General features: G+C 42.4%; 1 protein-coding gene across 6 annotated transcripts in view; it reads left to right on the forward strand.

The window, feature by feature from the left end:
* kif1b (kinesin family member 1B) overlaps positions 1 to 13,547 on the forward strand; it is a 286,078-nt gene that overhangs the window by 131,127 nt on the left and 141,404 nt on the right. For all 6 annotated transcript variants that reach the window (XM_060938398.1, XM_060938399.1, XM_060938400.1 and 3 more), the window contains 2 exons: positions 3,277 to 3,352; positions 13,456 to 13,535. In XM_060938398.1, the coding sequence (XP_060794381.1) occupies positions 3,277 to 3,352; positions 13,456 to 13,535 (156 nt within the window). The remainder of the gene's footprint in view (positions 1 to 3,276; positions 3,353 to 13,455; positions 13,536 to 13,547) is intronic.

The raw sequence follows: 13,547 nt of genomic DNA on the forward strand, positions 1-13,547 counted from the left end.
CCTTTTTTCCATTCGCTTGCCTTTTTCTTTCACTTGCCGGTTTTTTTTTCTCTCTCGCTTGCCTCCTTTCTTTTTCTTTCGCTCACCTCACTCTTAGCCCTTGTGAAGTGCGCATCTTGAAACCCCTTAAAGTACCAGCTTGCTATTCAGATATTGATTTTAAAGCGTTAGTAAAGTTAACATTAACTCCTGTGAGTTATTCAGTGAATGTAGTGAGATTAATAGGAGAGGTGTGTAATTATGGGATGGAGAGGTCCTGGGAGTTTAAGGGGTTAAACGAGAGGAAGTTTCCTCCCTAGTCCCTAATGAAACGCATTTAAAGGGGATATATGAAAAACTCCTAACATAAGCTTGTCCACATACATTTGGGTATCAGGAGAGCGTATCATGCCCCTTTTCCACCAAAGCAGTTCCAGGGCTGGTTCGGGGCCAGTGCTTAGTTTGGAACCGGGTTTTCTGTTTCCACTGACAAAAGAACTGGCTCTGGGGCCAGAAAAACCGGTTCCAGGCTAGCACCAGCTCTCTGCTGGGCCAGAGGAAAGAACCGCTTACGTCAGCGGGGGGGCGGAGTTGTTAAGACCAACAACAATAGCAAGACCGCGGAAGATCGCCATTTTTAAGCGACGAGAAGCCGCAGCTGTACAAACGCGAGGTCATCCATTATTATTATTGTTGTTGCTGCTGCTTCTTCCGTGTTGTTTTTGCTTCGATATTCGCGCCAAGGTTTATGCAAATGTAGCGACGCAACTGACGTATACAGCGACGTAATGACGTATACAACGACATAATGACGTAGCTTCCCTTAGCACTGCGAGCTATGGAAAAGCAAACTGGTTCTCAGCTGGCTCGCAAGTTGAACGAGTTGTGAACCAGCACCAGCACCGGCCCCGAACCAGCCCTGGAACTGATTTGGTGGAAAAGAGGCACGAGTGCCTTCCTGCCACAAACTCGGTTCTTATTTCAGAAAACGCGTGCTTTCCCCAGCCGTTCAGATTCTGGTCCCCGGTCTGTGTCACAAGGGGAGCTCATTAGAATTACTGCCCTTTCATAAAGCCATCTCCAATCATGGACTGAGAAGTGCCATTAAGAGAGAATATTCATGAGGAAAGTGATACCTGATTGGGTGGCAGAAGAAGGGGGTGGGGTGAGCAGTGGCTCATTATCATTTTAAAGGAACAGGCTCTCAAATCAGCTGTTTTGAACAGAACTGTTTAAAGATTTTTGCTAATTTCTCTGGATTGGCACCAAGTTTAGAATTATTTAAAAGATAATTAACTGTAGATTTAAAATATCCAGTAAAACTACTTTCCATCTTTTGACCAATCGGACTCATTTTGTGTTGACGTGCCTCATGGCTTTGAGGTGGTGAGATGTTTATTTCCTGTTTATGGAACGCGTCTCGAGCACTTCGTACCAGTTAGAGATAAAGATGTTCCTTGAAGTTTTCTGAAATAGAAAATTCTTCAGGATGTAAGGTGGTTTGTGCTTTGTGGTTTCTCGGTAATATGACAAGTGTGCTTTTTTTTTTTTTTTAATGATGAAAAAAGACAAATGCTGGTGAATTGTTTATAGTCGCTATAACATAAGTGATAACAGGAACGAAACTGAAACATTTGCAGATGTTTCACAACATTAATTCTAAATGGATATACACTACCGTTCAAAAGTTTGGGGTCACTTTGAAATGTCCTTATTTTTGAAAGAAAAGCACTGTTCTTTTCAATGAAGATCACTTTAAACTAATCAGAAATCCACTCTATACATTGCTAATGTGCTAAATGACTATTCTAGCTGCAGATGTCTGGTTTTTGGTGCAATATCTCCATAGGTGTATAGAGGCCCATTTCCAGCAACTCTCACTCCAGTGTTCTAATGGTACAATGTGTTTGCTCATTGCCTCAGAAGGCTAATGGATGATTAGAAAACCCTTGTACAATCATGTTAGCACAGCTGAAAACAGTTGAGCTCTTTAGAGAAGCTATAAAACTGACCTTCCTTTGAGCAGATTGAGGCCAAGTTTACATTAGACCGTATCTGTCTCGTTTTCTTCGCGGATGCACTGTCCGTTTACATTAAAACGCCTGGAAACGTCGGGAAACGGGAATCCGCCAGGGTCCACGTATTCAATCCAGATCGTGTCTGATCCGGTGCTGTGTAAACATTGAGAATGCGCGGATACGCTGTGCTGAGCTCTAGCTGGTGTCGTCATTGGACAACGTCACTGTGACATCCACCTTCCTGATTCGCTGGCGTTGGTCATGTGACGCGACTGCTGAAAAACGGCGCGGACTTCCGCCTTGTATCACCTTTCATTAAAGAGTATAAAAGTATGAAAATACTGCAAATACTGATGCAAATACTGCCCATTGTGTAGTTATGATTGTCTTTAGGCTTGCCATCCTTCCACTTGCAAGTGGTAAGTGACGCGCATGCCCAATATGCACTGAGATCACACACACAGCGGCTCAGTCCCAAATCACTGCTCGTGCGCTCCACTCGCGCGCTCTGTGAGCTGCGCAGGGCCGGAGTGCACACCCTCCAGAGGGCACTCGCTGTTCAGGGCAGAGTGATTTGGAGCGCAGGATGCCCGCGGAGCCGAGCGTATCCGTGTATTGGCGTTGCTATGTGCACGCGAATCGTGTATTGGCGTTGCTGTGTGCACACTAATTGTTTTAAAAACGTTAATCTGATGATCCGCTGATACGGTCTAATGTAAACCCCACCTGAGTTTCTGGAGCGTCACATTTGTGGGGTCGATTAAATGCTCAAAATGGCCAGAAAAATGTTTTGACTATATTTTCTATTCATTTTACAACTTATGGTGGTAAATAAAAGTGTGACTTTTCATGGAAAACACAAAATTGTCTGGGTGACCCCAAACTTTTGAACGGTAGTGTAAAGTATGATGTCTCATTCTTTTAATAAATAAAAATAGTTAGTGTTGGCAAATTGCTGTGGTAGAAGAGGAATAAAAGACTTTGGGATGTGCTGTTGTTGGAAAATAATCAATTTCGCAATTTCGCAGTGGTAATCATTATAGCAACACACCATCCTCTCATTAGTTATTTTCCTATAGCGGCATATCCTGTTGTGTTTTTATTCTCTACATATTGACAATTTCTGATACTTATTAAGGCTTTTAACATGGCAGTTGTTGCTTGTTTCAGTCTATCAGAAGTCATTATACACTTATGTTCACAATTTTTTGGCTCAGGCTGAATTTGTAAAATATTTTCGCCTGCTGCGTATTTATTAGATGTTTTTGTCCCTCCTCAGAGAGGCCCTGTTAGCAGAGATGGGCGTTGCAATTCGGGAGGACGGTGGAACCCTGGGTGTCTTCTCTCCTAAAAAGGTACAACATCTGTGCAGTTCAAGAGGCCATCACCTCTCATCACCTTCTGTTGTAGCTGCTCACTCAACGATGCATTAATTACCTTTTGGTTTGCTTCATTAATTACCATGCACAAGTTTACTCCTGCTGAGGTTGAGACAATTGAAATTAATTAGATTTTTCCTTGTCTTTTGTTTAATTATTATTTTGCATACGTCCTGTTGTGGATTTATTAGTTTGGTCATGACAGACCATCTTCCTTGTCCGTTGAAGATTTTAGTGTTTTTTCATCTCATCAGGTTTGTCTTGGTGTTTAGGAGTAGTTTCCTTCATTATGTAGTGGAGAGTTATTTCTAGCCAACCCAAATCCCAGTAGTCGATTCTAGGCTTTATAAGGGGTGTTCACACGGCAACTTTTACTCCGGTGTAGCACCGGGGCTGCCCCGGTAGAGCGTTCACACGGTACAAAGTTATACCGGTGTCGCCCCTGAAAGCTGCTTAAACCGGTGCAAATCTAACCCTGCTCGGGAGGTGGTTTAAGAAATTTACTCCGGAGTAAATGCTAGTTTGCGGGGCAGCACCTATATAAAATGGGACGTCTGAACGCTACAGGGGTAGACTCGCTACGCGTGAAGAGAGTTGATTACATACGGGCATTGCATAATTTGCATCCTGGTATTTTGCGCTTCCAAAATGGTGAATATCAACAACAACAGAACTGCGTGTCTTCCAGTGTTGCCAGATTGGGCGGTTTTAAGTGCATTTTGGCGGATTTGAACATATTTTGGGCTGGAAAACGTCAGCAGTATCTGGCAACACTGGTGTCTTCATCCACATTGCTTTCCCGGCGCTTGGTGATGCCATGACAACCGGGAAAAGGAAGTACATTTTCACGCATGCGCATATTTCATTTCCGCATTATTACTATCGTATAGCACGGTCGCAAAAACTGCCGTGTGAACGCAAGTGGGGCTGCACCGGTGCTAACACGCTTCTCTCTAGTAAGCAGGTTTGTGACGTGTGAACGCTGCACAAAATTTACACCGGTGTAAGATATATCGCAACAAAATACATCGGTGCAGCATCGATGCAAATATGTGCCGTGTAAACACCCCTAATGTCACAATAAATGATGATCGTCCAGAACCAATAGTCTGGAAAAAAAAAAAAAGACAGCATATTTAAGTTATGCCACAAAATCGAGCCGTACATGAGCTGATAGCCGACGAGGCACATAGCGCTGAATTGGCTATAAGCCGTGTACAACGAGATTGAGTAGAATAACTGTTTTATTCTATCAACATTCAGTGTATTTCAATAAACGGAGCATATTTATTTTTTGCAAATTCGATAAATAAAAACTTTTTTTTATACAAAATGTCCGAGAGAATAATTTCCGCTTCGAATGTAAACAAACCGGCCAAATGACAGCAGCAGTTTGTGAAAAATGCAATGATAATTCTTGGAAAATAAAAAAGATGTTCTTACCATCAAATACTTTTAACATATATTTTTTGGTGTGTGTTTTTTTTGGGGTTTTGTTTTCAAGTAGAGTTTTTATTTCGTCCTCGGTTGGTTCAGCAAAAATGTTTTTTTTTTTTTTTTTTGGTTTTTTTTTTTTGTCCTTTTTGTTTTTCTCTACCCAAGGTATATGAGCTGATGTATCCTAGTATTTAGTATTGAAGTAGCCAATCAGAGCGTGCGATTGCTCATATCCAGTGAATGTGAAATAATATTAGCAGCAATGCAGTCAGGAGTTGTTTCCTGGCAGTGGCAGTTGTGTAGACTCCGCTGGATGATGGATTTTTAGGTGAATCGTCAGTAAACACTTAAAAAAAAAAAAAAATGGTGCATTTTCAGTCTAATCCCTTTAGAAAGTGGTTGTCTAATGTGTACAATATTTTCCTTGTTCCTCTGCCTCTCAAAGTGTCTGAATAAACCCGAGTGCTGACTGGTGCAGGAGAGCCAAAAAAACAAAACCCAGCATATTTAAACACTTTCTTCTTGTTCCATGATGATATGCTGATTGCTTGATCTCCTGTTTTGCAGTGTTCGGTCGTAGAGCTCCTACGGTACACAAAATGCATGAAGGTTGGATGGTCTGGAAAGATTAATATAATCAGCGTAAACCAGGCCTCGACGTTAACTTTTGACACTTTAAATGGCCTCAAATTTTTTGCCCCCCTTGAATTTCCTTTTGCCCTAAAATTTTGCGGTATTCCGGCAAGTTTTCAAGTACACGGTTCAAGGCAATACTGATATGTTTTCTAGGGGTATAATTGAGTTATTTAGACAAAAGTACGTCTAAAAAAAAAATTATTTCTACAACAGAAGAACAAGACGAGCCCTGAAAACACGAAACATAAATCAGTGTCATATATGTAAGACTTCCATACGGTACGAGTACCGAATACGTCTTTTTATATAGAGTTTAGGACACAAAACACACTTTGTTTTGCCGATAACAATGATTAGCAATATTGCAAAGATGAATTATAAAACTAAAACCAATATAAAACGAGTCTGTACTGTAGTACAGACTTATCATTTATCATTCAGTTTGCCATTGCATTTAGGAGGAAATTAAACAACCTTTATAGGGTGGTTTACTATTTGAGACACAAAAGCATGTCTTAACATTCTTACCACTAGCCCTTTTTTTCTTTTTTTCTTTTTTTTGAAACAAATGTGTATGTGGACGTCCTGAAGTCAACCCAGGAAAACGTAGAGGGCACCAGCGACCACTCGTAGTGATAAAAAGTACAATTGCTACTCTAAGGCTACGTTCACACTGCAGGCTGAAGTGACTCAAATCCGATCTTTTCGCCCATATGTGACCTGTATCCGATCTTTTATTGACAATATGAACGACACAGATCCGATTTTTTCAAATCCGACCCAGGCCGTTTGGATATGTGGTCCTAATTCCGATTCCTATCCGATCTTTTCATATGCGACTTCAGTCTGAACCGCCAGGTCGCATTCATCCGACTTACACATCATCAACAAGCCACAAACGTCACTATTCTGCGCTGAAGTAGGCGGCGGGTCTCTCAAAAAAAGTTACAACAACATGGCGCATGACATCAATGCGAGGGACGCTTCAGGCTGTGAAGGTTCTGAATCTTCTCAATGGAAGGACGCAGAGGTTAGGGAGCTCATTTCCATTTGGGGGGATGCAGCTATTCAAGCTAGATTGGATGAGTCATACCGCAACCGGGCGGTTTTACTTCCGTAAACACTGGCCATGCTCACTGCGTGTGACGTCGTCGTATCCTGCAGTGCGCATGCGGAACACTTTTAGGTCGCTTTTCGTTCATACTGAGGATCACATACAAGTCGCATATATTTGTTAATGTGAACGACCTCACAAAAAAATCGGATTTCACAAAAAAATCGGAATTGAGCATTAAGCCTTGCAGTGTGAACGTAGCGTTAATCTTGAAATTCTCCCACCCATTAATTCTTTCAAAGACCTTTTAAAAGCAACATTAACTGAGCATTGCAATTGTTTTTAATTTCATTATTTGTTTGCCGTGTGCTTTTTTTTTTTAGTTGTCTGTGTATACATAGGCTGTTAGCATTGATTTGTTTTTGTCTGTTTAGATGTGGTGTAGCTGTGGTTTGTCTTGTCTTATGTGTTTTATTGTAATGTAACTTTTTAGCCGCCTATCTTGGCCAGGACTCCCTGGAAGAAGAGTTATGGTAACTCAATGGGACCATTTCCTGGTTAAAGAAAGGTTAAATAAAAAAAAATTTAAAAAAATTGCGCACATGTACCTGAAGCGAGCCAGTCAGAATCACGTTACAAATCGGGAAGAAAAAAACTAAATGGCGATCACAGGGGAGGTGAGGATGCTGGTTGATGCGTCTTGTTTTTTGTAATGTACTCGCTTGAAAATCATTTTTGTCTCGCCCGCGTAGCAGTTTTGCGAGACATAGCAGTCACTTTCCCAGATGTCTGTCTGTAAAAACTTGGACATTTTCAGATATCTCCAAAAGTCAAGGTGATCCTGTGCCCATACTGCACATCAGAGGTGGACAGTAACGAAGTACATTTACTTGAGTACTGTACTTAAGTATGCTTTTTGAGTATCTGTACTTGAGTATTTTTTTTTGGAAACTTCTGACTTTAACTTCACTACATTTGAAAGACAAATACTGTACTTTTCACTCCACGACATTTCTATCAAGTTACTCGTTACTATGAAGCGGCTTTGAAAGTGGATGTTTTTTGTTTTCTTTTCTAAAACGTGATTGGGTTTTTTTGCAGGTGACACTGAGACGGCCAATCAGTAATCACACGGGTCACGTCACATCCATAGACTGTGAATAAAATCAAGTTCAGTGATTTCTCAGCAACATTATTTGAACGCGATCAGTTGATGGCAGAATGGAAGGAGGCGGTTCTTCTGGAGAACGCACGCACTCGTGGCTTTACCTAGAACCCATGTTTCAGTTTTCTGAAAGGATTAAAGATTCGTTTCGTTTTAAATGTTTGCTTTTGTTTGCTGAAAACGAATCACATCACAGCCTACAAAAACTCGTCGTCCAACCTGCGGGAGCACATTGAGGTATATAAACGTTTTATTCCAAGAGAAAACTTGTAGTGAAGTTGTCTGTGCTTTTAGAGCTAGCGATAATGTTGCAAACATAGCTATGCAGTCTGGTTAGTCAAATGACTTTCTATGGATTTGCCTGTCAAGTTGCCATCGCCTTGTCTACAGCTAACGTTTACACATAGCTAGTTAACTTGGACACTCTTAGTTAGCATGTAAAAACAAAGTTACGCTAACATGAATAACGTTAACTTATCTGAAGTCCTTTCAGAAATGTGTTTTAGCATAATCTTACCAAATAAACAATGTAGAAATCGTTCTTTTCTAGTAGCGTTAGCTACCCAGTATGATTTCGAGTTTGAAAAGAGTTTGCTAGCATGTCAGGTGGCGCGTCACTGACTAGCTAGCTTAACGTTAAACCACCATGATGGCACAGCATGCGTTCATTTTGTGAATTCACGTTTCTGTCTTTGGTAACAGCATTAGGTTTTGTAAGCGTTGTGGCAATAGTACAACGATGCGTTGACAGAAAATGTACTTTTAATACTTAAGTATTTTTAAAAGCAAGTACTTCAATACTTTAAGTAAAAATTTGACTGGACAACTTTCACTTGTATCGGAGTAACATTTAACCAGCGGGACCTGTACTTTCACTTAAGTAATGAAGTTGGTTACTTTGTCCACCTCTGCACAGGCGAGTCTTTGCTGTGTTTCTGGTTGTGCTTAAAGAAGCCGACCATAGGTGTGCCCGAATGGGCCTAACTCGCTAAAATACTTCTGCTTGAGCGTCTTGGTCGGGCAAATCGGGCATTCGGGCAATGCCTGCCGTTGAGGCTTGTAAGCCTCACTGGATATCGTGGCAGTGTAATATTGTGTAAAGCCTCCTAGATTCTGTAAAACGTATCCAAGAAAATTTAAGAGTAGTTTTGATTGCGTCACCAGCAGGATAAGTTCAGTACGTACTTTTTTTTTTTCTCGCCCCTCTGTGTCTGTGTATTAAGTGTACTTGCTAATCAACAAGGGAGAAAAAGGGTAGACCTGATAACGCATTTATTAAAGAATGTTTGGAGGATGTTCTAAAGCTACTTTAGTCATTTGTCTGAGAGAATCATCCAAATTAACTGCCTGTTAATACATTTTACAATAAATTTCCAGTGCAGTTTCGCCACATTTTAAGCGCGGTCAAGACTGTTCCCTGAGGAAAAATTTGGAAAATGAATTGTATGGTATCACTGAGCTATGATCTCCCAGTGAACCGTAAAAGCCACTCGGGAACATCACACTCACTGTAGTCATGATTAGTGTCGCTGTGTCCGGAGGATCTGGCAGCACAGATTCCTCAACATGACAGAAAAATCAGGATGGTGAGATCATGAAAAGAGAGCGAAAGAGTAGTGGGTGTGTGAAAGCCAGTGCCAGCGAGGCACTCTCTCAGGGGTGGTGCTAGAGATTTCTCATCTCATCTCATTATCTCTAGCCGCTTTATCCTTCTACAGGGTCGCAGGCAAGCTGGAGCCTATCCCAGCTGACTACGGGCGAAAGGCGGGGTACACCCTGGACAAGTCGCCAGGTCATCACAGGCCTGACACATAGACACCGACAACCATTCACACTTACATTCACACCTACGGTCAATTTAGAGCCACCAGTTAACCTAACCTGCATGTCTTTGGACTGTGGGGGAAACCGGAGCACCCGGAGGAAACCCACGCGGACATGGGGAGAACATGCAAACTCCGCACAGAAAGGCCCTCGCTGGCCACGGGGCTCGAACCCGGACCTTCTTGCTGTGAGGCGACAGCGCTAACCACTACACCACCGTGCCGCCCGTGCTAGAGATTTATTTTTATTTTATTTTATTTTTTTTCCTGGTGCGAATGTGTTGCTTAACTTTTCACCGAGGCTCTTCTGAAATTTAGGTTTCGCCATTAAACTGTGGCCACTGGCACATATAACCTCCTTGGTGGAGGTAATTAGCTTTCAATTTGTTTACCTTCAAGCTGGATTATGCAAAAACTACAGGCCTGATTTTTCATCAAATGCGCCCTGTGTCCGAAATCGCTCATTCATTCACTACTCCCTACATAGGGAATTACTATATAGAGGACTAAATAGGGGTGGCACGGCGGTGTAGTGGTTAGCGCTGTCGCCTCACAGCAAGAAGGTCCGGGTTCGAGCCCCGTGGCCGGTGAGGGCATTTCTGTGTGGAGTTTGCATGTTCTCCCCGTGTCCGCGTGGGTTTCCTCCGGGTGCTCCGGTTTCCCCCACAGTCCAAAGACATGCAGGTTAGGTTAACTGGTGACTCTAACTTGACTGTAGGTGTGAATGGTTGTCTGTGTCTATGTGTCAGCCCTGTGATGACCTGGCGACTTGTCCAGGGTGTACCCTAGCCTGGGCCCGCTCATCCTAAGCATGACGCAACACGAGGGCCTGTTGCGAGCTTAGTCTGGCCAGGCAAGCTATCTACAGCTCTTCCAAGCTCCCGAAAAATCGGGAACCAATCAACTTTGAGCATCTCCAACGGCCCTGGGTGGAGGCGTGTTCAAGGCACTGACGTAGTAGAACTGCGACCGGAAGCCATAGATTGTTTACAGAATCTATGCCGGAAGCGCTTCATTCACGCTTCCGCATCTATTCCGCATAGATGCTGTATTGAAAGCATTCAACGGGAAGTTCTCATTGAAAACGGAGCAAAGAGCAGCCCTGGAGGTATTTATTGAAAGGAAGGACGCTTTCGCCTTGCTCCCGACCGGCTTCGGTAAGAGTTTAATCTACCAGTTAGCCCCGTCGCGTCGCATATCTCAGAGGAAAGAGTGATGTGATTGGTTTAAGCTTCGTCACAGCCTTTTCTGGCTTCGACCAGGAGCAGACTGAGGCATTTCAGAGAGGCGGGTCAACCACGGGCTCTGGGAAACAGTTGGGCTTAATATCTTGGCCAGACTAATAGCTCGTAGAGCTTTGTCGCGTTAACCAGACTAGGTGTACCCCGCCTTTCGCCCGTAGTCAGCTGGGATAGGCTCCAGCTTGCCTGCGACCCTGTAGAACAGGATAAAGCGGCTAGAGATAATGAGCTGAGATGAGGACTAAATAGTAAGCTCATTGGTAAAATGAAGAAACACTTTCGAGCACTACTCGAAATGCTGGTATTTACGTCATTACTGTCGCACAATTAAAACGTGTCAGATCAGTCGTCTGGTGGGTTTTCAAAATAATAAACACATGCATGTATTTTTGTGATAAATCCATATTATACTGAGCGTATTTCCCGCATTAATCAATACAAAGTACCTGCATCTTTCAGTTCTTTTAAATCAAGGCTGAATACTTTCTTCTTTGTCGCTGCCTTTTATTAAATCAAATTTGAGACTTTGATTTCTTTCAGCGCGACCGCAATGCATGATGGTGCATATACTGCTTGGTTAGTGACCATCATTGCACACTACTTTTCATGATGCATTGTGGGATACTTTGAGTGCACTATATAGGGTGTAAATAATCCTCACTAAGGTTTCAGACAGCACTACAAAATGGCGTCCTCACTATATAGTGCCCTAGATAGTGAGTAGGGAGCGATTTCGGACACAGGGTTGGTGGAAAGGTGTAGCATGAGCCAAGGAAGAACCCCTTAAATTTTAGAGCGGATCTGATGAGGCGGCTCGATGAACTTAGTTTCACTTTCACGAACGGTGGTCCTTATAATTTCTATTCCAACACCCCTGACACACGTGCGCATACGCAGTACCCGATCTGCAACAGTCACAGTGCTATTCTGTATTAAAAACAAGGTGAGATTCAGCTCACGGGATATAGATGTCAGGTTCACAAGCCAGCCTACGTAAACACCCCTCCAAATCGAAAATTTTGGATAATTAAGCCACAGCCAAGGCTTACAGCCAAGCAGCAAGCAACAGATACGGAGGTTTGTGCACAGTCTCAGGTTCTGTGATCATGAACTCATGCTGCCAGCTACCAACACCTCGACTCCTGAGTCAACAGTATCCCGTTCCACAGAACTCGCTATTGCGACGTTACAGTAGTGGTTTGTTAATGTATTTATTTATTTCCAAATTGTAAATGATAGTATTCAGATGTTAAAAGTTCTAAATAAACCACTTAAATTTCTTGGGCGTGCTAAAGGGGGTGCTATGGCTATCCTAGGGGTCACTACAGCACCCCCAAGCCCCTCCCTGGTGCTGCCCATACACTCTCTAACGCCATGTGTGCTTAATAACTCAGTTTTCCCATTTAGCTTAAAGCTAGACGGCCTTTCGGTTTCATAAAATCAGTGAAATTTAGTTCCGTCTGAAATGTGGTCATTGTGATGTATGTTTATTTCTGTAATATCTCAAAAATCAGGCCATTCTGTGGCTGGGAAGTTATTTAATTTGAGGGGATTAAAGCAAATAATGTGCATGAAATCGTTCGGTTCGCACAGTCAAGCAAACAGAGGAAGTCCGTGTGTGTGCGCATGCGCAGGTTTAACTTCTTTTTCTTCTTCTTTTGGGTTTTACGGAAGCTGGCATCCACAGTGTTGCATTACTGCCATCTACAGGTTTACCTTTGACTTTTGACAGTTGCACTGACATTCTGTCGCTAAACGAACAGCTGATCACACCGAGGTGCTTGCTGACCGCCGATACTTATTAGTTTGGTCCTGCGTTTCCTTTCCTTCGTATATAACGTAACGTCTTTTCTTCTCGCTTTCTTTCCGTTACTGTAGTCGGTCTTTCACGTTTCATTCGCACACTCACGTCCTCCATTTTTCTCTCTGGTTTCAAATTTGTATCCCATAATACCCTGCGTGAATGGGGAAAGCCCACCACGTGATGCATGATGTACGGTAGTATCTTGAATCGGGTCATGGTGAAGCAGGAAAAAAATAGCGGAGAATTGAGGGCCACGTGGCTCTAAATTCATTAATTTTTCTATTTAAAAATAAAAACAGATACAATTGGAAGTCTGTGATTCGAATTCAGTAGCTTTCGGTCCACTAAACAAAAATAATTGGGTGTCGGGAAAAATTCTTTTTATGACCTACACTTGAAAAATCTGAAGGGCAGTCTAGCTTTAATACATGGCTCCGACACGTCATCAACATGGTCCATCTCTTCCCTTCCCTTCTCTGTTACCTTTGTCATTAATGTGTGATCTAAAGCAGCCTGATTTTTGATTTCATTTCTGTTTTTTCACTCCTATTTTTTCCCCATTGCCTCCATTAACTGGGTTGATCCTGCCAAATAGCTTTACGCTGAAGGGCCTTGTGATCTCTTTGCTGACTTTAATGGGGTGTTTTCCCCAAAAAAGGTTGGTGGTTTAAAAAGTGGATTCGTGATTATGTAGTAGTAGCTTTAAATAGATATGCTTTGTATAATCCCAGTTCTTTTTTTTTTCCTCTTTTTTTTTTTAAATTCTGGTTGTATGACTTTTATAAAAGTAACACTGATTTTGGACAACGCTTGTACTCTACTCCTGTGCATGTACTGACAGATTTGTCCAGGTAGATTCATGAAATTCTATTTCTCTCTCTCTATCTCTCTCTCTTTCTCTCTCTCTCCATCTCCACAGACCCCTCACCTGGTTAACCTGAACGAGGATCCTCTCATGTCCGAATGCCTGCTGTACTACATCAAAGACGGGGTTACAAGGTATGAAAACGC

The sequence above is a fragment of the Neoarius graeffei genome, chromosome 13 (assembly GCF_027579695.1).
Source record: "Neoarius graeffei isolate fNeoGra1 chromosome 13, fNeoGra1.pri, whole genome shotgun sequence".
Classification (NCBI taxonomy): domain Eukaryota; kingdom Metazoa; phylum Chordata; class Actinopteri; order Siluriformes; family Ariidae; genus Neoarius; species Neoarius graeffei.